Genomic DNA, 22243 nt, shown 5'->3' on the forward strand with positions numbered 1-22243 from the left:
CCAGTTCGGATTTTTTTTTCCGAACTGGGAACCCGAAGCGTACACCCCTACATAGGACCCTGCTATACGTGACATGTGATACAATGGACATGTGACTGTGAGTCAGGTCAAGGAACCCTGACTCACAGCCATGCTTCATTGATGCCCCCACTTTAAAACTGCTCTCTTCCTTGGTGTGGCTCAGAGCACTGAGAGGGGGTGAGCAGGGGCTTCTGCTTTCATTCCTGCAACATTTTTCCTCATGGAAACAGCTGCAGGGGGGCTTAGTTTGCCCATTCCTCTGGCTCCTCATGTCCTGGGATTATGTGAGAGCGGGACCACAAGTGACGCCTGACACAGGTTGGACACTTGCCAGCTTCCCTCAAGTTTTGATGGGAAATCTAGGCAGCTTGGCAGAATGTTGGACAAGTGACAGTTGAAAAGTCCATTGGACAGCAGTCGGAGAGCCAAGCTGCAAGACCAGGGTGCCTACATTCCCCATCAAAACTTGAGGGAAGCTGACTAGTGTCCAACCTGTGTCAGGCGTCACTTGTGGTCCCGCTCTCAGAGAGGACATGTGACACTCGAGGGACAAATGGCTTCTTGGGAAAACAATGTGGGAGGGAAGCCACAAGCCCTTCCTTCCCCTCTGCTCACAGTGCTCCAAGCTGCACTGAGTGAGAGAGCAGCTTTTAAGGTGAGTTCATGATGTAAATGTGAGCTGGGTTGGGAGACCCCTGACCCCACTTGTGTCACATAGTTAGACTCCCAGTGAGTTTGACAACTGCCTGGGTATTGGCCTGGGGTCTCCCCATTGGTAGTCTGGCCCTCTAACAGAACCATCACAAACCGGGTCACTTCTCACCATTTTCCCCACCGATTCTAATGGAGTACTGCTGACAGAGATTGTTGCAGGTTTTGTTAATATTCTCCAGCAGCTTCCATTCAGGAGGCATCTTGCCATTGAGAGTCTTGTGGCGGCTGAGAATAGCCGTTCCCAGCTCCATCCACTGTTTCTGAAGCTTTGCAGCTGATACCACGGGCTCTTTCCTTGCAAGGTGTACGTCTCCCCCATACATATCCAACTGCCTATTCAAAATCTGAAAGAAAAATGCAACAAGCATTTTGGCTCCTGAAATCTTTGCTGGACACTGCAGACTTCTGGGGTGCTCACAGCATGCTTGTCTTAGGACCGAAAGCAGATGCAATAAAGGAGATAAGCAAAGAACCTACTGAGCTTTTCTTCAGTTTTATTTTACTGCAGTTGTGAGAGGCTCCCAAGTTCACTGGAGCAGTAAGGGGGAGGCAGAGTGCTTAACCATTTGCCTGCTGAAATAGTTTCCCCTAGCTAAGACACAGCATAGTGTAGTTGTGAGTGTACTGGGTCCTCCAAGACCTGGGAGATCCAGGTTCGAATTCCCACTCTGCCATGGGAGCTCACTGGCTGCCCTTGGGCCAGTCACGCACACTCAGCTTAATTTACCTCACAGAATTGTTGTGAGGATAAAAATGGAGGGGAGAATGATGTTTTAAGCTGCTTTGGGTTCCCACTGGGGAGAAAAGTGGGGTACAAATATCTAAATAATAAATGAATAAATTATTGCTGTATACTGCAATCTGAGCGAGAGAAAGCCCACTCACTAGGAGGATTGCCTACAGGCACGCTTGCAAAATACATTACCTGCATAAGAAGAGGAATACGGAGAGCGCCACAAAGAGGGCAAAAGTAATTAATAACAACAACAACAACAACAACAACAGTGTCTTTTGTCACTAGTATTGAAAAACCCTTACCTAAAAACCCTTACCTTCTCCCAGTTTTTGAGGTCCACCATGATTTCATCTAACAAAGTGGCTCCTTTTGCAGCACTGTAAGATCCTTTTCCACTGCAGGGTCAAAGACAGAAGGCAAGAATGATATTCCAAAGAATTTCTCGGAGGTTTTTTTCTGTAACTTCATTTATACTCTGCATATTGAGAGAGGTGATCCTGTCGCTATATGGTTCCCAGACCATGAAAGGCCTCACTGGTGATAACCAGCACCTTGAATTCAATCAGGTAAGGATCAAAGTACACAACACATTGACTGGACCTGACTCACTTGCCCCACAGCCACAAAGCAGCAGCTGGGATCATCATTTCTAAAGCCTGCACGGGTGCAATTTGGCTTCAGGACTGGGAGGAAGAAGGGGTTCCTACCTCCCCACTGTGCTGTTTTCCCAGAGCTGAAATGGCCTCGGGCGGGGGGGGGGGGAGTTAGTGGATAACTTTGGAGCTGCGCCTGGAGTATTCCATGCAAGTGCAGTTCCAAAATGGTGCAAACTCCCCCTGGGGACATTTCAGCTTGGGAAAACATCAAGGTGGGGAAAGGTAGGAACCCCTCTGCCTCCCACACGGTGGTCCCAAGCCAAATTGGACCCCTGCAAGCTTTGAAAATAATATTCGTCACAGCTGCTGTGTGGCTGAAGAGAGAGTGACTTGGGTCTCATATTCATTTTTAAAAGTATTGTAGAGTTTGACCCTAATTGGTAGTCAACGGAGCACCTGTAGGATAGGTGTAAAATGCACATTCTGCTCATCTCCCCAGGAGTAATCAAACTGCTGTGTTCTGTGCCAGCTGCAGTTTCGGAGTCTTCCTCAAGGGTAGCTCATGTCAAGTGCACAATGCTCCAGCCACCAGGTTACCGTGGCATGGATCAGTGTGGTCAGATTGACTGGATCAAGGTAGGGAGCTATTCTCTGGGCTAAATGAAAACAGAAGAATGTGTTTTATCCAGCGGAGTTAACTTGCTTCTCCCGCAATAATGCTGGGTCCAGAATAACCCCCAGACTCTTCAATGACACAGCAAGGGTCAGCTGTATGCCGTTGAATATGGGAAGCATGATGCTGTCCAAAACCTCAGTCTTTCCAACCAGCATCACGCCTGTCTTGTCAGGATGCAGTTTCAACATGTTCAGCATTAGCCATTTAACCACAGCAGCCAAGCACTGGCTCAGGACTTCTACAGCAGTAGCAGGCAGTCTGGATAAGGAAATATACACAGCTGGATATCACCGGCGTATTTGATGAGAAACCATGGAAGAAATTGAAGCATCTTTTAATAGCACATTGTTCTGAGGCTGAGCTACCTTGATTGCTGTGCACAGGGCTATTAATAAGATTAATAAGGTTGCCACAAGCGGCTCAGTGGGTTGACAAAATAACTTTCATGTTCTTTGTGTGGAAGGTGAAACTCTCAGAACCAAACTAGATGTTACAGAAGCCATGGGTTGGACCCAGGGCCACTGTCGCCTCTTTAGAAAAGATTTTGTTCACCCCTACACCTTTTCTAGTGGCAAAAAAGCTGCCCCCCTACAGCTGTTTCAGTCTTTGAAAAGGTGCAGGGCGGGATTTTATTGCCTGCTCTCATGCAGCATTTTTTGAATTGGACAAAACCTTCTCTAAATATCATCATCTAGTTTGGCCTTCAGAGCTAGTTGGAAGGGGGCAGAGATGGAGACAGGAGGCAGTTTTGCAGTTTAAAATTTGAGAGAATACTCTTTATTTAGTTCTTAAAGTTACACTTACGGCCTAATGATTATTACTCTGCTGAAAGACCTATATATGATAAAACCCTCAAAGCGTTTGATCTCTTGGCTTTTCTAATGTCAAGGTGAATGCAGTGTACACATGGATGCCAACAAGCCTAGGGGGAAATGTCCTGTTCCTATAACAAAGGCTTAATGCGTGGAAATAGATAGCCAAAACATTTCATGGAATGAAAGTAAATAATATATCCTTGAAAATAACCTCCAGTTCAACCTCTATTAAAGGGACAAGACATTTTTACTCCAGGCAGTTGGCAACCCTAGCTAGATGGTTCATAACCACCCAAGAAATGCAACGTTACTCAAGACTCACAGGACATGTTCCCGGAAGTAAGTGAGCCATCCATCCAAGCCATCCTGAATGATATATAATGGCTCCCTGATAGCGTCTTCGGCTTGCTTCACCTCCAGGCCAATATGGCACACGAGTTCTCGGTACTCCTGGGTCAGCTGCTGCAGGCTTGAAAGATCCATAGCATCCTGAGCACATGGTCAGAGAAAAAAATGGGCAGGGGGGAAATCCATAAGAAATTATACTTTTAATTAATATAATCTAATAATTTCTTTAAAACCTTCAGTCCAACTGACACCTAAATGCATAGTGCTGAGTCAATAATATTTTGGGCTCATCCCCACAGGACGCACAACAAGAACTAACCATTGCAGTAATGCTTTGGGTGCACTGAGGCTGGGACACCTTAAGAGCACTAAGTGCGGGACATGGGGCCAGCCACTGAGTCCTGCCATTTAGCCATTTTGCCCATTTCTGGGTTTCATTCAATCACCAATGCTGAGCTTCATTAGCTCAGTTATAAAAATGTACAGCTCTGATTTCCCCACCATCTCCAGTATCTGGGCAGTGGAATCATCCCAAAGGAGAAACCATATCCCAGACACGCCTGCTAGAGCCTTAAGCTAACAAGATGAATCACCATGATACCATCCTTGAGCCCTGACTGACATGGCAAGGGAGAGAGCAGGATGCTGGGAAGCGATATGAATCAGGATAACCCAGACATGCAAGGAGAATGCCTGCTTACAGGGAGCTCATTGAGAAAATGCATACGTATTTTTGGACTGCAGTGTGAAATCCACCTCCTATATTGATACAGAAAAAAAAAATTAAACCTGTATCTGCAGTATCAAAAGTCTGGGAAATACTCTACTAGTCTGAGGCTATGCAACATACATAAGCTGTGGAAATACATTAACTTTACTGATTATTTTCATTTCCAGAATCCTATTTGGAGGATGGGCTACATACATACATGTTTTTTGATGATGCTTTGGGGATGCTGGGAGGATTGTATCTGCATTGGCTTGGACTGTACTTGTAATCTGTTTAAAGACTACTACCAAAAAATGGGCGGATCTTGTGGAGGATTTCCACAAGCAGAAGTGTGTAATTTCCACCAATTTCCCTCTCCTGCTGCAGACTTCCAGCTCCTCCTTCACACTCTTCTTGGGGGTCCCCACTTTCCCAGGAGAAGTGTTTTGGGGTAGGGCAGGCCTCCCAGCATCCTGACTCATTGCCCACTAGCATCTGAGGCAGCTGTAGGAAAAATGTCAAAGTGTCAAAAGGTGTCATTTCCTGTTTTTTACCAGAAGTGATGTCAGTGCACCAGCATGACACTGGTATGTCAGGCCCTGCCCTCCAATTTCTCCTAGAGGCCGCTGGCTGCAGTCTGGCAACCCTATCTTGGGGGAGGGGGGTATTTGGGGTGGTAGAAAGAGAATGGAAGGCAAGGAAAATTTGCTCCACTGACCGCAATGTACCATGAGATACATGCCACCCAGTTTGGTAGCTTGGCTCAGTTGGGGTCAGGTACAGAAGTAGCACTGTTTCCTTGAGTACCACCAAAGCACACTATTCAGCCTCCTGAGCCAAAGATCTACCTCTGATGCCAAAAGAACTGTGAAGTGCTTCATGACATTGGTCCACGCCTTTTCACTGGCATACAGTCTGCGAGCCAAGATCACCTTGTTCTTTTCGATGACCTGAAAAGGCACATTACAGAACGATTAAAGCAGTAGTTCGCAACCTTTTTGATATGGTGACACAAAGTGATGGGTGGGCGGCAAGTGGCTTAGTGTAATACAATTCCTACAGCAGGTAGAGGGCAGTGAGGCACTGCAGGAGGCTGAAGAGGTTGGACTGCTGAAGTAGCAGAGCCAAGACAGAGCCTACACTCGCACATACCTCTTTTTCTTCTCCCTCATTTTTCCATGCACCAAACAGCTCCCACCTACTCTCTAGCCTTTTCCTCCTTCTTCCAGCTACTATCGTAACATTACTAGCTGCTAGACAGCTCTTTCCCCCCTCATTATTGCTGCAAAGGGGGAGGGCAAGGCAAGAATGTGAGAAGATGGAAAGAAAGGAGAGAAAGAGAAGGATGCAAAGGGCAGGAACTGTCATTAGAGATGGCTGGCAGTCCAGTTTCAGAGGCTTAGTGACCCACTTTTGGGTCCTAAGCCACAGGTTGGGAAATACTGAATTAAAGGAACTGGAGGGAGGAGTGGCTAACAGTTTCTGAGCACAATTCAAAGTGTTATTTTTTATCAATTAAGCCCTAAACAGCCAGGGAACTGGGTGACAGATAGATTACCTGCTCCCATATGAACTATTACTTTATTCCAGAAAAGTCTATGTAGCACATTGGCTTTTATCCAAAACTTTAAAAATTACAATACAAAGGAACAGAATATTATTATTGAACTTGCTCACGATTTTCAATGGGGGCCCTGCCCCCTGCCTCTATCTTCAGAGATAAGAGTGGAAAGCTATCGGGGAGAAAACCTTCTCTGAGGGGATGCCCCACTTAGCCAGTGTGGTGTACTGATTAGCACATCAGACTAGGATCTGGGAGACCCAGGTTGAATACTCTCGGCCATAAAACTTGCTGGGTGATTGTGGGCCAGTCAGTGTCTCTCAGCCTAGCCTACTTCACAGGGATGTTGCAAGGATAAAGTGGATAAAGGAAGAATGATATACACCACCCTAAGCTCTTTGGAGGAAGGGCAGGATTGAAATGTACTCAATGAAAATGAATTAAATGGGAGCTCCTCCCTATATGCCTCAGAAGTCTGTTCCGTTAACATACTGCTGCTTTGTAAAAACTGCTGGCTTGGCCTGTGCATTTAAAGGCACAGAAATGATTGAATTTACAGTTGACCATTATATTTGACTATTTGATCATTCTAGCCATTCTGACTATGGTTATTTTTTTCGCTGGTGCTTGTTTTTATGGTAAAATTGTTTCAGATTAATAATAATAACAACATTTGATTTAAATACCGCCCTTCAGGACAACTTAACACCCACTCAGAGTGGTTTACAAAGTATGTTATTGTTATCCCCACAACAAAACACCCTGTGAGGTGGGTGGGGCTGAGAGAGCTCCTAGAAGCTATGACTGACCCAAGGCCACCTAGCTGGCTTCAAGTGGAGGGGTGGGGAATCAAACCCAGTTCTCCAAATTAGAGTCCCACGCTCTTAACCACTACACCAACCCGTTAAGTCACTTTGGGGACTCAAATGATGGATTTTTTTTTTAAAATAAGTCACTAATAATGCCACAAGCACCAACCAATAGTTGACCATCAAACCTTCAAGATCACAGTATACACTGCACTCCAAATGAAAACTGCATCTTTCTAAAAATAAAAATGTAGGAAAGAATTGACTGACTATTTAAGGATAAATACCACAAAGAGTGTTCATCCAATAACAATCTGGGAAGATAGTAAAGCCTGTGTAAGAGGAACATTGGCTGGATCCACACATACCGGCATAGCGCTAAACTGTCGCAATGCCAGCGTCTTCCTGGCGCGATTTCTGATGTCATCGCACCACGATGCTGCTCTCGTGGCGTGATGACATCAGAAATCATGCCAGGAAGATACTGGCATTCCAACAGTTCAGCGCTATGCCGGTACGTGTGGATTCAGCCATTGTTAGCAATAGTGTCCAAAAAGAAAAAAAAAAGCAAAGCTGGAAGTAACATATAAACTAACTCAAAAAAATTTTTTTTAAATAAGTCACTAATAATGCCACAAGCACCAACAATAGTTGACCATCAAACCTTCACGACCATAGTATACACTGCACTCCAAATGAAAACTGCACCTTTCTAGAAATAAAAATATTATAATACACTGCAAGAGATCCACCACCTGGGGAAAAGGGTATAAGGCAAAACAAGTCAAGTTCGTGCAGGTCACCAATGAATGAAAGTTTGATGTGATGTCTAAATGCAGCTAGTACAGAATAAAAAATAACATGTTCATTCAGTGAGGTTAAATAAGATAACAATGTGCAAAGACTAGAATATTAACCCCAAACGACACATTTCATAAAAGAGAAAATATTAAAAACGACAAAAACGGTGCTCTCAAGCGGTCTCCAGTGGAAACACCAAACCATTCAAGGGAGAGGGCTCTGTCATCAGAAGAGAGAAGACTGAGTTTCTTTCTTCAGCTACCTTGAGGGCCAGATCATAAGTAGCACCACTCCACAGTTCCTTCTCTTCGGTTAACTGGTGAATCTGGGCCTCGAGTCTTGCTCTCTGCAATTCATACAGTTCACGGTATTCATCCAAAAGGCTTGAGAGAGTAAGACATGAGATGTTAATTCAAAGAGCACTCTGCCGTTCCCTTCACCAGGGATCTGAAATCCGCCTACATGGCATCCAATACAGATGACTCCTCTCACCCAAGATCTGAGTTTCAATTAAATTCACATTCTACAACGAAGCTCACTGAGTGACCTTGGGCCAGAAACACACACACCTGCCTCGCAAGGTTGTTGTGAGAATAAAATGCTGAAAAGAGAACTGGATTCCATCCTGAGCTCCGTGGGAAAAGATTGGGTAAAATGCGCTAGACTATCAGGACAATTTGCCAGGAATGAGCTTATTTAAGAAGTAGGGTGCATTTCTGAAGAAAAATTGGTAAACAGCTTTTTTTTTTTAAAGCATAGTTTGAAAAGGCTGAACGCAAATATTCTGTTTACTAAACTGAATTCTCAGGTGAAGACCTAGAGAATTTGAATTAAAAGTCCAACCTGGGGACTGTCAAGCAGATGTCTACTTTCCTCAGTGAACATTAATTCCCAGGTGTTGCGGGGGGGGGGGGCTGATTCAGATCAGGGCTGCAGCATGTGAAGAAAGGAAGCTTAAGCCTCCTCCTGTACTGTTTTTCCACCCCGGCTTGAAATGACCTCAGGAAGCTGTCATTGCCATATTGGGCTGATACTGGTGTGGTGGCTTACATGTAATGCATCACAGAGACGGCTTAGATCCTCTTGCACAGCAGTCCTAATCCAAATCAGGCTACCGCCCATTGGGGAATCTTTTACCTGGGAATTCTCCGGGCGTTTCTGCTTGACAGTTTCTGGATGGACTGAGGGATTGCCCTGGGAACATTGTATCGTGTGATCAGTCCCTAATCAGTCGATCAGAATGCTTGCACCAGAGAAAACAGGTTAGATAAAAAGCAATGGAAAGCTGCTAACTCAGCACAAGTAAATAGCGCCAATACCTGATGCTGGTGATAAACTCTTCTGGATGCATATCAAATAACTGGAGTTTTCAGAAAGGGAAATGGCAATGCACCAAAGCCCACAAATGAAGAATGAATCAAAGTGCTTGCACATTATCACTTCCAACATTATAATGATTTCTGCAGTGTTTTCGTAGTGAAAAAAATGTTCAAATTATGAAAAAAATAAGCCTCGTGATGCAAATTGTAACTTACTTTTACTGAAACATGGTGATTTATAGCAACCATCAAAGGTGTGCTCTTGACTTTGTTCAAGAATAACACAGCTACTTCTTTAAGATTATCAGGGGATGATGCAGAATAATCACATCTTTCAAGCCACATGCCGCTACTTACTGTCCCCTCCAACCCTCACCGGTTAAAAGACCTACAAATTGTCTGTTACCCTGGGTTTCCCAAATCCCAGTCTTAAACAGGATTTGGGGGAACCCTTAAACAAAACTTGGAATGTGACACCATTTCAAGACACTTGCAAGAGGGTTGGAAAGAAACGAATATTATACCGCAGGTTCAGATTGTATGGGTCAGATACTTTGACAGCTAACGATGGAACCTTTCACTAGTGCAACACACCTCTTTCACAGGAGCATAGATGCTTGTGCCCATGGAAGGCTCTGCCATTAGTGGAATGGAATCAGAGGATCCCACCCCATACTGTTTAATCTGGAACTCACTTTGCATTCAACTCAGAATCCCATATTGCCCTGGCAAGTTTCTCATGGGCCATTTCTACGTCCACGATTGCTCTGCGGTCATGTTCTCGGACTGTCTGCAGTTCCCTGCGGTTGAACAGAGCAAAAACTTCAGCTGCCTGGTACAACTGCAACTTCTGATCACAAAGCAGGATAGAGTACACCAATCAAAATCTTGACCTTGTCAGCTTTCCAACTGCTTCCTTGAACTTGAATAATTCCTCTGTGATGTGTTTGTCCATTACCCTCTGCGCCATCATTTCTTTGTAGAGATTCCTCATCTGTCTGGGAATCCGGTCCAGCAGCAAAACATATCTTTGTCTATAAGAAAAAAGCATGTAAAAAAATGAGAGAGGGGAAATAAGAGTCTTGTTTCTCCAAGACACTGAATGGGAGAATCATTTCCAAAGATGACTGGGAAACGACCAGTGTAGAAAAAGTGCCTGCATATAAGAAATCAGATGTTTAGATGGAGATCTCAAGGAACATTAACAACAGCTTATCTGAGTCCAGAGATCTGTAACATAGTTCATTCGATACATTCTTATACTATGAAAGGTCTGAGGACTAATTTCTAGACTTATCCAGATAGTCCTCAAATCTTTCATTTTATAAGAAGCATAGTTGTACCCTCAACTCTCCAGTCCTTTTCTCACAAGCCGCTTCTACAAATTGCAAGTTTGGGTCATGTGTCTGCTGCGTAAACGGCAGAGAACGACCTCAGCAAAACTGAAGCTGCTGTTGCAGGGCAGTTATTGGAAGCATCTCTCTGAACAGGCTTATCTCGCTCCTTTAAAAGTCCTCGCAGCTCAAGAGGACTGCCTCTCCTCTCTTATCTCAGGACAAGGGATAAATTAGCATGTTCCTGAACTGAGGTCAAATTTAAATTACCAGTAGTGTGCCCAGAACGATCAGCAGAGTGATAGCCCTGCAGTTACAACACAAATGCTCACCGAGTGCCAGCAGAATACAAGGCACTACGTAACTTGACCCCTGCTCAAAAGGATTCTGCCAAGGTACTTAGATTTCCAGGCAGTGGCAGTCTTAGCCACCGGGCAATGGAAGCAGCTGCCCCAGGCCCCACGCGGGGGGTCCTCCTGACCCTCCCCAACCCTTGAAGGAAGGGAGGGAAAAAAGAAGAGCGGGCTTGGGCAGCAGGCTTAGGGCAGTGGCTGCTTGTGCCCACTCATCTCTGGGGCTTAGGCTGCTGGCTTCTAGCACTGGTTCCCACCCACTTCACACAAGGTGAAGGCTGCTTCTTGCTTGACCTGCGGGGGGAGGGGGGCAGCAGTGGGGGTGACAGTAATTCTGTCACCAGAATCACTAGGGTACCAGAATCACTAAGCCATCCCTGTTTCCAGGTGTCCTGGGCCGTAAGTATCTGAGACTTGGGTGAGAGGGATGGATCTTGGGAGATGAAGGATGCTGTCTGTCAGAGCAAGCGCAGAGCAAAACGGCAATTCTTTCTGAAGAGACGGCAAAAGTCTCCAAAACTATAGGACTGCTGTCATGTTTCCCATGGGTTGGATCCAGTGTCTGCTACCCCTAACAGTCCCTTCTAAGTCCAGGAAAATTGACTCCAGTGACTGTGGGATCCACATGGAATATTAATTGTGGGGATTGGGGAAAGGGGGATGAAATTGCCCTTCCTGCCTCTTACATCAAAAGAGCTCTGCTGATGGAAGAGGGAGAAGGAAGAAACTTTGTCCCCTTCCATATGGGTATTATGAGACGCAATCAGCTTTCCCAGGGTCAGAAGGGAATGCTGTCAGGAAAAGAAAGTAGAGTAGATCCATGATCTATTATCACTTAGATTCTCTGCCTTGCTTCCACTCACAGTATGCTCTTTTCTGTGGCAGTCCTATACGGCAGAACATGTTCCTCTAGCACTAAGAGTTGCCATTCGTTTGGATCAGCATCAGTTAATAAGTCTAAGCCTAAGTTCTAAGCCTTGCTTCCAGTTTTTCCTCTTCTTAATCTGTGGCAGCAGTGGTCTTCTGGAAGCAAGGCTTAGAACCCAAGCCTATGACTTATTAACTGATGTTTGCTTCTCTCCTGCAGAAAAAGAGAGAAAGATGCTGAGACTGAAAAAAAAGATGGTTTAAACTTTAGCATGAAAGACTAGGAACGGGTCCTCTGGAAAATCATTTTATCATCTTGGTTCCAGCTCTCACCTTGCTCCAGAGAGCTGTGCCCCAAGGAGACTCAAAACCCTGAAATTTCAAGTCCAGCACTGAGACATGACAACTGTGCCAGATATTGACACATGAGTAATAGAGACAAGATAGGAAAGAATGTTAAGATACTGGGCTGTTTAAGGAATGAGCCCCATTTTATTCAATGGGAGCTTATACCAGGAAGTGTTCAGAGGACTGCAGCCTTAGATTCCTGACCTGAGCTTGGAAAGGAGTTCTCCTCGTTCCACACAGTCCACGCTGACTTGTCGGATGAGTTCATGAAACACGATGTTATAGATGTTCTGCTCCACCTTCATCAGTTCTAGGACATTGTGCATCTTGGGAAAGATGTATGAAAAAAGTTAGGATCTTCAGAAAGATGGGGAGGAAAGAATTAACCTTTGGATAGCTTGGAGTATGAGGGGAAGAGCAATTCAAGTGATACTCATTACTCCTACAAGAGGGTTCTCAATCGGAATGACACATTGTGGTAATCTTTGGGTTTTGTTGGGTTACTGCTGGAATTAACAAATGTTTAACAGATGTAAGCACTTTTGAGAAGTATAGTACTTTTGAGAGTTTAAAGTGCTGTTATCTTCTTCTATCAAAAGGTAAATTAAAAGACTCTTGGGGCAAGGTCCCAGGGCTGGCATCAGCACATGGCAAGGTGGGGCAGCTGCCAGGGCTCGTGGCCTCTGGTGGGGTCCACTAGTGTTGACTCCCTGCTCATGCATCTTCTCTGATACCTGCACTCACACTCCTTCCACTGCCTGCTTGTGAGTACTTTGTTACCTTTGTTCCCAGCTGCATATGCTGCCTAGTGCTACTGGAGAAGTGCATGTGGGTGTTGCACAAAGCATCAGTGTTCCTGGTTGCCATGGCAGTGGCACTCCTAGCTGCATTCACCACCAAGCACCATCGGGGGAAAGGGCAGGCAGGCAGTGTGGACAGCTATGACTGCAGGTAGTTAGGAGGAGCTTATGAGCGAGCAAAGGAATGACGCACAGGCAGGTGGAGAACATGGGTGGGAGTGCAAGAAGGGGAGCCTAATAGTGGGCATGGGGAGGGGGGCTGAGCACTCTCTGCCCAACCCTCCCACCCAAAAAAACTTGGAACAGGCCCTGTAAGAACCCATCATTTTGGCTTACTTCTTTAAAGTATTTTGCCCACTGGTAGTACTATCAGTGAACACCACCACGCTTCATCAGCCTTATGACCCCTCAAATATGATGATGCTAAGAGAAAGAAACACAAACATATTGCACTGGGCAGGGGGTTGGACTAGATGGTCTGTATGGCCCCTTCTAACTCTATGATTCTATGATATTGCAAGATGTTTCTTTATGAGCAAAGTGCTATTTCTGAAGATCCTAAAAGGATGGAGCTGACATGTAGGATTTCAAGAGCAGCCACAGCAGGTTCTGTTCCCAGAGTGAGCCCACTTTGGCTGTTGGCATCAGACAGACATGCCAGTGAATCAAAAACTGGGTAGGTCCTCGGCTTGTCCCGCCAATCAAGCATCAGGTGGGCAGCCCTTGTATATAATAAAGCAGTGTGATTTTAAAATACATACTATCAATTTTTACCCGCTCCCCCAAATGCAGTTTTTTTAAAACTTGCAAAACTGCTCCAGGGATTGAAGGGGACGTGAGTCGTTGACATCACAAGTACAAGCCAAAAGGCTGCTTCTACAGTCAGCTTTTCAATCAGAACCTCTCTAAAACCCTGAAGTTATGTTTTTCTTGTGCATGTTCCAATAAAACAAAAATACTATCATTTGAGAGCAGCAGTGGAACCATCAAACATCCTTCACCACCCATAAAATGCTAATTTTATCTCCACCTTAACTGCTGAACTATACTTTGTAGGCTACAGTATACTATTTCTCCATCAGAAAAGCTAATATTACTTTCCACTATTATTATTTTTCAAACTTTATCCTGCCCTTCCTCCAAAGAACTCTGGGTGCTTTACATTGTTCTCCCCTCCTCTGTTTTATCCTCACAACAATAACCCTGTGAGGTAGGTTAGGGTGACCAGCTCAAGAGAGTGTGACTGGCTCAAAGTTACCCACCAAGCAGAGTGGGTCTCCCAGATCCTAGTCCAACATCCTACCCTCCCTTTATGAGTCTTATTTGGGAACAAACCACTTAACTGAAAATCAGCAGCAGCCTGAAATGAAAGTCCGTGCCATTCTATTGAGTGCAGTAGTACATATGAGCCCCCCCCCCCTTTGTTTTGGAGGTATTAGAAAGTAGTTATATTTTGTTTGGTAGTAGTTATCCAGTCAAAAGCATTTTTTACAATGTGCGGTGATTAATCCTCAGGCAATTAAACCGTAGAAACAATAGTTTATTGAGACAGATGCCATCCTTAGCAATTTTCTGTAGGAGACAGAAGAAAGAATCTTTGTCTAAAAGTAAACTTTCCCTATTGGGCATGGCCAACTAATTTGGCATCAAACTTGCATGTGGATATAAGGATTAGGCCTTCATGGCAGGAGATCTGAAAAAGTGTGCCCTCCTCCTTGGAAAACCATGAAGGAAGGGAGAGAATATCTCACAATACAGAAGGAGAGGAGGAGTCAGGAGGCATTCCCGTCTTAGACAAAGAGAGGTATCTTGTTAATCAGGAAAACAATCCACAGAGAGAGAGAGACACGCAGTGCCCCCCAATGTCGAAGGAATGTTGAGGTACCTATCACATGGGACAATTTCAACCTAATCCAGGCTACCAGGATTCTTACACTTCCAAGAAGAATATAGCCCACTAGCAACGTATGGCAAGCCGCCCAGGATTTCTGGATTTTGCTGCCTAGCTGGATGTGCAAAAACAGGAACGGTAGTCAAGCATCACACACAATTCAGGTCAAACACATGAAACTGGACAAGCCACAGCTTGTGTAGTCCTGCTCTGGGGTACCAGCAAGGGAGAAAGACAGCAGCACAACAGAGCAAGGACTGTATGCCCTCCAGCTCCTGCAGTGCCACTAACGCCCACTGCCTTCTGTAGCCATGCTCTGGGCTAGCCACCTATTGAATGGAGAGAGCTGGGATAGATGGACCAATGGTCTGACAGGATAAGGAAGTCTCAGACTGGTGCACCAATACATGCCAGCAGCACACAGGGCTATTTCGCCACCACTGAGGATGGCTATGCTGACACAAAACATTTTAGACAGAGGAACTGCCACTGCCACCAAATGCCTGTTTTCATCCAGTACAGGTAACTGCCCCTTGTAAACATGAGCGACTCAACTGGAAATGTGCAACACTGAAGAAAATTAGATTGCATCAGGACTGCTATGAAATACTACCTGAGAAAGTCCCGTCACCCCTGTTGCCTCGTTATCCACTCCAGCCTTTTCCAGCATGGTGTCCATGACCTTCATCAGCTGGATGACCTCCAGCCTCCCAGACGGCTTCCTAACAAAGAAGAGCCAGGGTGGAAGGGCATTAATTAATTTATTTTATTTAGTTCATTTATACCCTGCCTCTCTCCCCAGCTGGAACCAAAAGTAGCTTGCATTGTTCTCCTGTCCTCCACTTTATCCTCACAACACCCCTGTGAGGTAGGTTAGGATCAGTGTGTGTGTGACTGGCCCAAGGTCACCCAGCAAGCTTCCATGGCAGTGTGGAGATTTGAACCTGGGTCTCCCAGATTCTAGTCCAGCACTCTAACCACTACACCACACTGATTAAACAATACAGAACATCCAATGCAAAAAGCTCCTCGATGTAGAGGATTACTTACATCGATGGGAAGACCCGTAGTCTGTTTTCATGGTCTTCAAGTAGAGTGGTATACTTACTGCAATTAATAGAATTTTTTAAAGTTTTGTGAGAAAGTTCTCTGGGTCACAGCATTCAACAGTGTATTTATTAGTTTCAGTCCACTCCTACTGCAGGAGCAGAGCTTGAGGGACTGTATGTGGCATAAGAGCTCTGTCACACAATGTGCATTTCCCCCCACAATGGATCCTGAATGGTAGAAAAACTGGATGTTGAGCATTCATTACTCTAGTGGAGAACATTTTCAGAGCCTAACTTGCTGTCAGGGTCTTGGCATCCCCTGCCATACTTCAGGGGCTTGACAACCCCCCGACCTGAAAGCGTAAGAGCCTGGGCCAAGGACTGGACTCTAATGGACATTGTGCTCTTATGTTAGAGACAGCTGTGGCTGTCCTGTGGAAGCGTACAGAGGAGGGGGGCCCTCCCAAGCTTATCTGCCTCTCCCCTGAGAAGAAGAACTGTTGTCATGGATACATAACCTTGGAATTCCTGAACTTTCTAAAACATCCTCTTTGGTCTCATCCGTAGTTGCTTTGCTTTTGCTTACATATACACCGTAGCTATTAGGGGATGGGAAGTGGGAACCTAGACTAGGCTGGCAACTAAGGAGGGTGGGAACTGGGCTGTACTTAGAATTCAATTTAGACTTGAGGCTTGGCGCAGAACTTCATTCCTGGCAATGAACCTGTAATGGATTGCTGAACGAGGAGATTATCAATAAAGCTTTAACTCATGCAGTTCTGGACTCATGTAGTGAAGTCATTGAGATCTACCTGGCAGAACCTTACACTTGCTTTATAAGACAATAGGGCTACACTGGGGTACACATATTTGAGAGACCACCTCGGTATATGAGTTCACGTTGCAGCTCTTCTTGGCATTAACGTCATCTATTGGTGATTCACCTCCACACACAAAGGTGTGTTCTGCTGCTGCCTGTTTATGCACTTTTTCTGTGGCTGCCCTGGCCCTTTGGAACAAACTCCCAAAGGAGAGGAGGGTCTCTGCTCTGAAGGCATTTCACAAAGGCTGCAAAAACTAAGCTCTTCAGGAGGGCCTCTGGGGTTCCCTGATACTGGAGAAGGTCTAAGGATTTATCAGCTGCCTGGACTACTTGGGCATTGATCTATTAAGTGGGTACTTGCTATGTGTTTTATTGATAATTGTTTTACTGTTTTATTATCCTTATTTATTTGGTTATTCATTGGTTACTCACTCTGGTACCAGCTGAATGGAAGCAAAGGGTATAAACATTTTAAGCAAACAAATACAAGAAAAGCCTGGGCTTTAAGCCAGGAGTTAAATGATGTGATATAGGAAACCTAACTAGGTGCTTAGGGCTTCTTAAATGCATGCCTGTATCTGAATCAAGCCTGACCAGAGCCACCCAGATTGTTCTTAGACACACTGCCCCCTCTGGTTTACTTATTATTTTGTTTAGAACATTTTTATGCCACCTTTTCAGGAATCTGCCTGAGGCAGTTTACAAAATAAAAATAATTAAAAACAAATTAAATTATGTATTGTCAAAGGCTTTCACGGCCGGAGAACGATGGTTGTTGTGGGTTTTCCGGGCTGTATTGCTGTGGTCTTGGCATTGTAGTTCCTGACATTTCGCCAGCAGCTGTGGCTGGCATCTTCAGAGGTGTAGCACCAAAAGACAGAGATCTCTCAGTGTCACAGTGTGGAAAAGATGTTGGCAGGTCATTTGTATCTACTCAGGAGGGGTGGGGTTGAGTTGAGTCATCCTGTAAGAGTTTCCCAGGGTGTGGAATGCTAATGGCGGGAGACTTCACTGTATCCTGAGGAGGTTCTTTTGCATATGGATTGGTGCTTGATGTGCTAATCTTCTCTGCAGGGCTATTGTCGAGTATAGATATGCACCCCACAATATCTAGTGTATGCACCCCACAAACCTAGTGTATGGTTCCGGTTTGTGGATGATACATTTATCATTTGGAGCCATGGGGAGAAAGAATTGATGGGGTTTTTGAATCATCTCAACAACATCCACCTGAACATACAATTCACAATGGAGAAAGAAACCGAGGGAAAACTCCCATTTCTGGATACCTTGGTCATCCGCAAAGCAAACTTTCAGTTAGGTCACAAGGTCTACAGGAAACCAACTCACACTGATCGGTACTTACACAAAAACTCCAATCACCACCCCCGACAGAAAAGAGGCATAATGAAAACATTAGTGGATCGTGCCAGACGGATATGTGAGCCGCACTTTCTCAATGAGGAAATTAATCATCTAAACCACGCACTTCAGGCAAATGGCTACTCCAGAAATGAAATCCAAAGAACAATCAAACCCAGGATGAATCAAACAACCAAGGAAAAACAAGTCTCCTATGGGAAAAGTGTTTTTGCCATATATCAAAGGAATTACTGATCAGATGGGAAAGCTTATGAAAAAGCATAACCTTCATGCAGTATTCAGACCCACCCGAAAAATACAACAGATGCTACGATCAGCAAAAGACAGTAGAGACCCCCTCACCTCTGCAGGAGTATACCGTATACCCTGCAGCTGTGGACAAGTTTACATCGGGACCACAAAGCATAGCATCCAGACAAGAATAAAAGAACATGAAAGACACTGCAGACTTGGACAACCTGAAAAATCAGCAGTGGCTGAACATAGCCTAACTCAAACAGGGCACAGTATCTTATTCCAAGACACCAAAATACTGGACAACACTTCCAACTACTTTGTCAGACTGCACAGGGAAGCCATTGAAATTCACAAGCATAAGCAAAACTTCAACAGGAAAGAAGAAACCTTAAGAATGAACAGAGCATAGTTTCCAGTTCTGAAAAACACCAGGCTAACAAAACATTCTATACTCGACAATAGCCCTGCAGAGAAGATTAGCACATCAAGCACCAATCCATATGCAAAAGAACCTCCTCAGGATACAGTGAAGTCTCCCGCCATTAGCATTCCACACCCTGGGAAACTCTTACAGGATGACTCAACTCAACCCCACCCCTCCTGACTAGATACAAATGTCCTGCCAACATCTTTTCCACACTGTGACACTGAGAGATCTCTGTCTTTTGGTGCTACACCTCTGAAGATGCCAGTCACAGCTGCTGGCGAAACGTCAGGAACTACAATGCCAAGACCACAGCAATACAGCCCGGAAAACCCACAACCACTATCAAATTAAATTATGCTAATTAAAATCCAGCATTAAAAAAGACAACTCAACATAAAATCATAGATAATTAAAAAAACCAGACAGCTTAAAAATAAGTTATCTGACTAAAATAGCATTTAAAAATCAGCTCTTTAATTACTAGATACAGTGCAAGCCGTTAAATGACAAAAGGAAATAGGATCATACTCACTCATCGTAATACTCCAAGCCTATCACGCCTCTGTTCTTTACTACGTGAAATTCTTCTGGGACAAGACTGTTTCCTATATTTCCTGTCTAGAAATAGAACCAGGAAGAGCCGACCTTACATATGAGATGGTCTCAAAGCACCCACATATTCCCCTCAAAGGAAATTTGGTTTTCAAAGTTTATATGGGATTACAACTGCAGACAAAATCCATACATAAAGCTTGAATACCTAAACTGTGGTTAACATTAATATTGATTTACTGCAATAACCCTGTTTAAGCTCACACATGTATGACTGGCAGTCTTGTGGCCATTTTGGGCTAAAAAGTAGAATAAATTAATTCCAAAGAAGTTTCAAACCTCCATTTTGCATTCTGGGAAATGCAGGCAATGCTGGTTTAGAAATTCAGAAGCAATGATTTCAGAGTGGTTAGGAAAAACAAACAATGGCTTTAAGCATTATGTCTACCAAGGCCCATTTAGCATGGTTTGAAATGGGCTGGCAAATGCATTTTAAAAGAAATTGTTTCATGGATCCAAGTGGCCAGATTGGCTGTGTCAAGGTAGGGGGCCATCTTCTGGGCTAGTCTTAGTTGGAAGAAGGCATTTTTTGCAGCTGCATTAACTTGCTCCTCTAACAACAGTGCTGGATCCAGTATAACCCCTAAGCTCTTAACCAAGTCAGCAAGTGTCAACTGAACCTCATCAAAAGTGAGGAGCACAATATCCTTCAAAATCTCTGCCTTCCCAACCAGCATTACTTCCAACTTGACTGGGTTCAGATTCAGTTTGTTTGTTTTCAGCTATTTGACCACAACTGTCAGGCAACAACCCAAGATCTCTACTGCATCACCTGGGGATTTAGACGGTGAGATACATTGCAAAAACAGTGCAATAACTCCACAGACAGCAGCAGAAATGGGAAAACGTCTTTCCTCCGCACAGTTTTTGTGCAAGGAAAAAAGCCTGGGGGAAGGCAGGAGCCCTCCCTCTCGCAGTAGCAGCTTTCCAAGCCCATTTGCCCTCTCCTTTTTTAAATAGAAGCCATTCCCCTGAGCTGCTGTGTGACCGCGTTGAGCATGGGTTGGCTCTATGGAGAACTCATAAAAGAAGTAACATCTAGTTTGGCTATCAGTTGCCTTGACAAGAAGGAAAAATTAAACTCACTGATTTGACCACCCCTGTTTCCTGCTTCAGATTTGTCCCGGATGCAGTCTTATCTGGCTCAGGAGTTGGGGGAGGAGTCCTTCTCTGTTTTTCAGCAATGACATCATATAGAAAAGAGACATCCCTTAAGAAACATAAAGAAACCAAACACTCTGTTGAGAAAGCACTTTTGCTTCAGGCTAAGTATTCAGACTTGCACAAAATAAAAGATGCTCTGGAAGACACATCTGGTATTCCCTTACCTGAGTACACTGCCTCAAAAACTCTTGCCTGCAGTTGTAATCCCATATCCTCTTTGGGTATGTTGGCATTAGGCCCCAGTGAAACAGTGTGGCCACATGGTCTCTGGCTCCCTTCCTCCAAGCCAATTTGTTGCTATATAATCTTTTCCCTGTGTTTCCCTCTTATATGATATAAGAATCCTGCAAGCCCTCAGACTCTATGGATCCTAGTAAGATGGTTGCCAGTAAACCTCCATTTTGGTTAGCCTTTCTCTTCATTCTCCATCTCAAGTACTGGACCAGTTTCTGTTTTCCCTGTCTTAGCACAGGTCAGGCCACAGGTTTCAGCCATGGCAACAGTAAAAGTAGGACAGTCAGTAGGGGGAGTGAAGCCACACCTCATCTCATCATACTTAATGATAAGCAGCTCCAGAGAGAAGATGGGCCTTGCCAACTACCTACCTCTCAGATTGTTAATCAAGACACTCATCTATTAATCAGGGAACTTAGCCTCAACAAAGATCCAACTGTGATAATACTCTGCTACAGAAAGAATCATCTGTTGCAGTAATTCATCTTATTAAAATGTTCTTGGTTCAGATTGATTTAATTTGGATGGTTTGGATTCCCCACCACCCAGCCCCCAAAGATATCCTGACCTTCCCTAGATTTCCTTATCTGGAAATACCCAAATATTTCCAGCTGTCTCCCCCTCCTCTCTTTCCAAGCCTGGAAATAAAAGAATATATTTTTAACTCATACCTCCTGCCCCATAATTGAAGCCTGAATCTGCCCCTAAAGGGAACCTGAAAAGGGTACCTGTGCTTGCCCAGGATGACCCTTTCCTTTTGAACTATGAAGCCCCTAGTTTGTGATGCTGTCCATCTCATTCAATTACTTTTTGGATTATAGTCTGAGCAGACACTTGGAACCCTGCTTGGGAAACCAGACTTTTGCTGAACCATGTAGATAGGTAGCTATACTAAATTCTCTATCACTCACATACTCAATTTCTCTCTTTGACTTCTTGCCTCCCCCTCTTGAGTGGAGCACACTGCAAGACGAGTGAGTATTTGGAATATTTATTTATTAACACATGCTTCCTGGGAGTGTGCTAAATGCTTGATATTATTTTGACCAGTTGAGTTGCTACTTGTCCACACCCACTGCATGAATCATTCCTTTCAATAAAACTTTGTTTCTGATTTCACAGTATCTGCAGTCTCTGTTTTCCTCCCACAGTTGTAGAGAAGCCTTGCTACTTTGTCAACAGGTTCCTTAGAACCTTTATGTGGGAGTCACTGACTAGATTCCCTTAAGCCCAGTGTAGAACCTAGGCCAGCAGTTCCTATAGTAAGTAGAGAAAGGAAGGTCTTTTCTTACACTCAGTTTTTTAGTATGGATATGGGCCAATTTAGAAAATGGGCCACACTTACTGTGAGATGCATCTAGGCTGCACATGGCTCCCTGGCTGCACATGGCAACATATCATGCTTTAAGAGGAAAAGGGCAGCATTGACTAAACTAGGACAATGTATGATAAGTAAGAAGAGAACAGTAAATAAAGACTTTTGAAATAGTAGTGGCTTACCTTTTTGAAAACTGTGGCATAAGTAAATGCACAATATGAGATAGGGCTACTTGTTCCACACTGCAATACATATACAGCCACCTATGCTTTGGGTTGGTTTTGCTTTTGTGCAACAT

General features: G+C 44.4%; 1 protein-coding gene across 1 annotated transcript in view; it reads right to left on the reverse strand.

The window, feature by feature from the left end:
- Nucleotides 1-22243, reverse strand: part of AXDND1 (axonemal dynein light chain domain containing 1) — a 42863-nt gene that overhangs the window by 17763 nt on the left and 2857 nt on the right. The window contains exons 4-15 of the mRNA XM_054980335.1: nt 20328-20439; nt 19150-19235; nt 15749-15805; nt 15312-15420; nt 12212-12333; nt 9999-10139; nt 9801-9905; nt 8049-8169; nt 5464-5565; nt 3881-4047; nt 1788-1866; nt 845-1079 (exon numbers count right to left, since the gene is read on the reverse strand). Of these exons, the coding sequence (XP_054836310.1) occupies nt 845-1079; nt 1788-1866; nt 3881-4047; nt 5464-5565; nt 8049-8169; nt 9801-9905; nt 9999-10139; nt 12212-12333; nt 15312-15420; nt 15749-15805; nt 19150-19235; nt 20328-20439 (1436 nt within the window). The remainder of the gene's footprint in view (nt 1-844; nt 1080-1787; nt 1867-3880; nt 4048-5463; nt 5566-8048; nt 8170-9800; nt 9906-9998; nt 10140-12211; nt 12334-15311; nt 15421-15748; nt 15806-19149; nt 19236-20327; nt 20440-22243) is intronic.

Source organism: Eublepharis macularius, chromosome 5 (assembly GCF_028583425.1).
Source record: "Eublepharis macularius isolate TG4126 chromosome 5, MPM_Emac_v1.0, whole genome shotgun sequence".
Taxonomy (NCBI): Eukaryota; Metazoa; Chordata; class Lepidosauria; order Squamata; family Eublepharidae; genus Eublepharis; species Eublepharis macularius.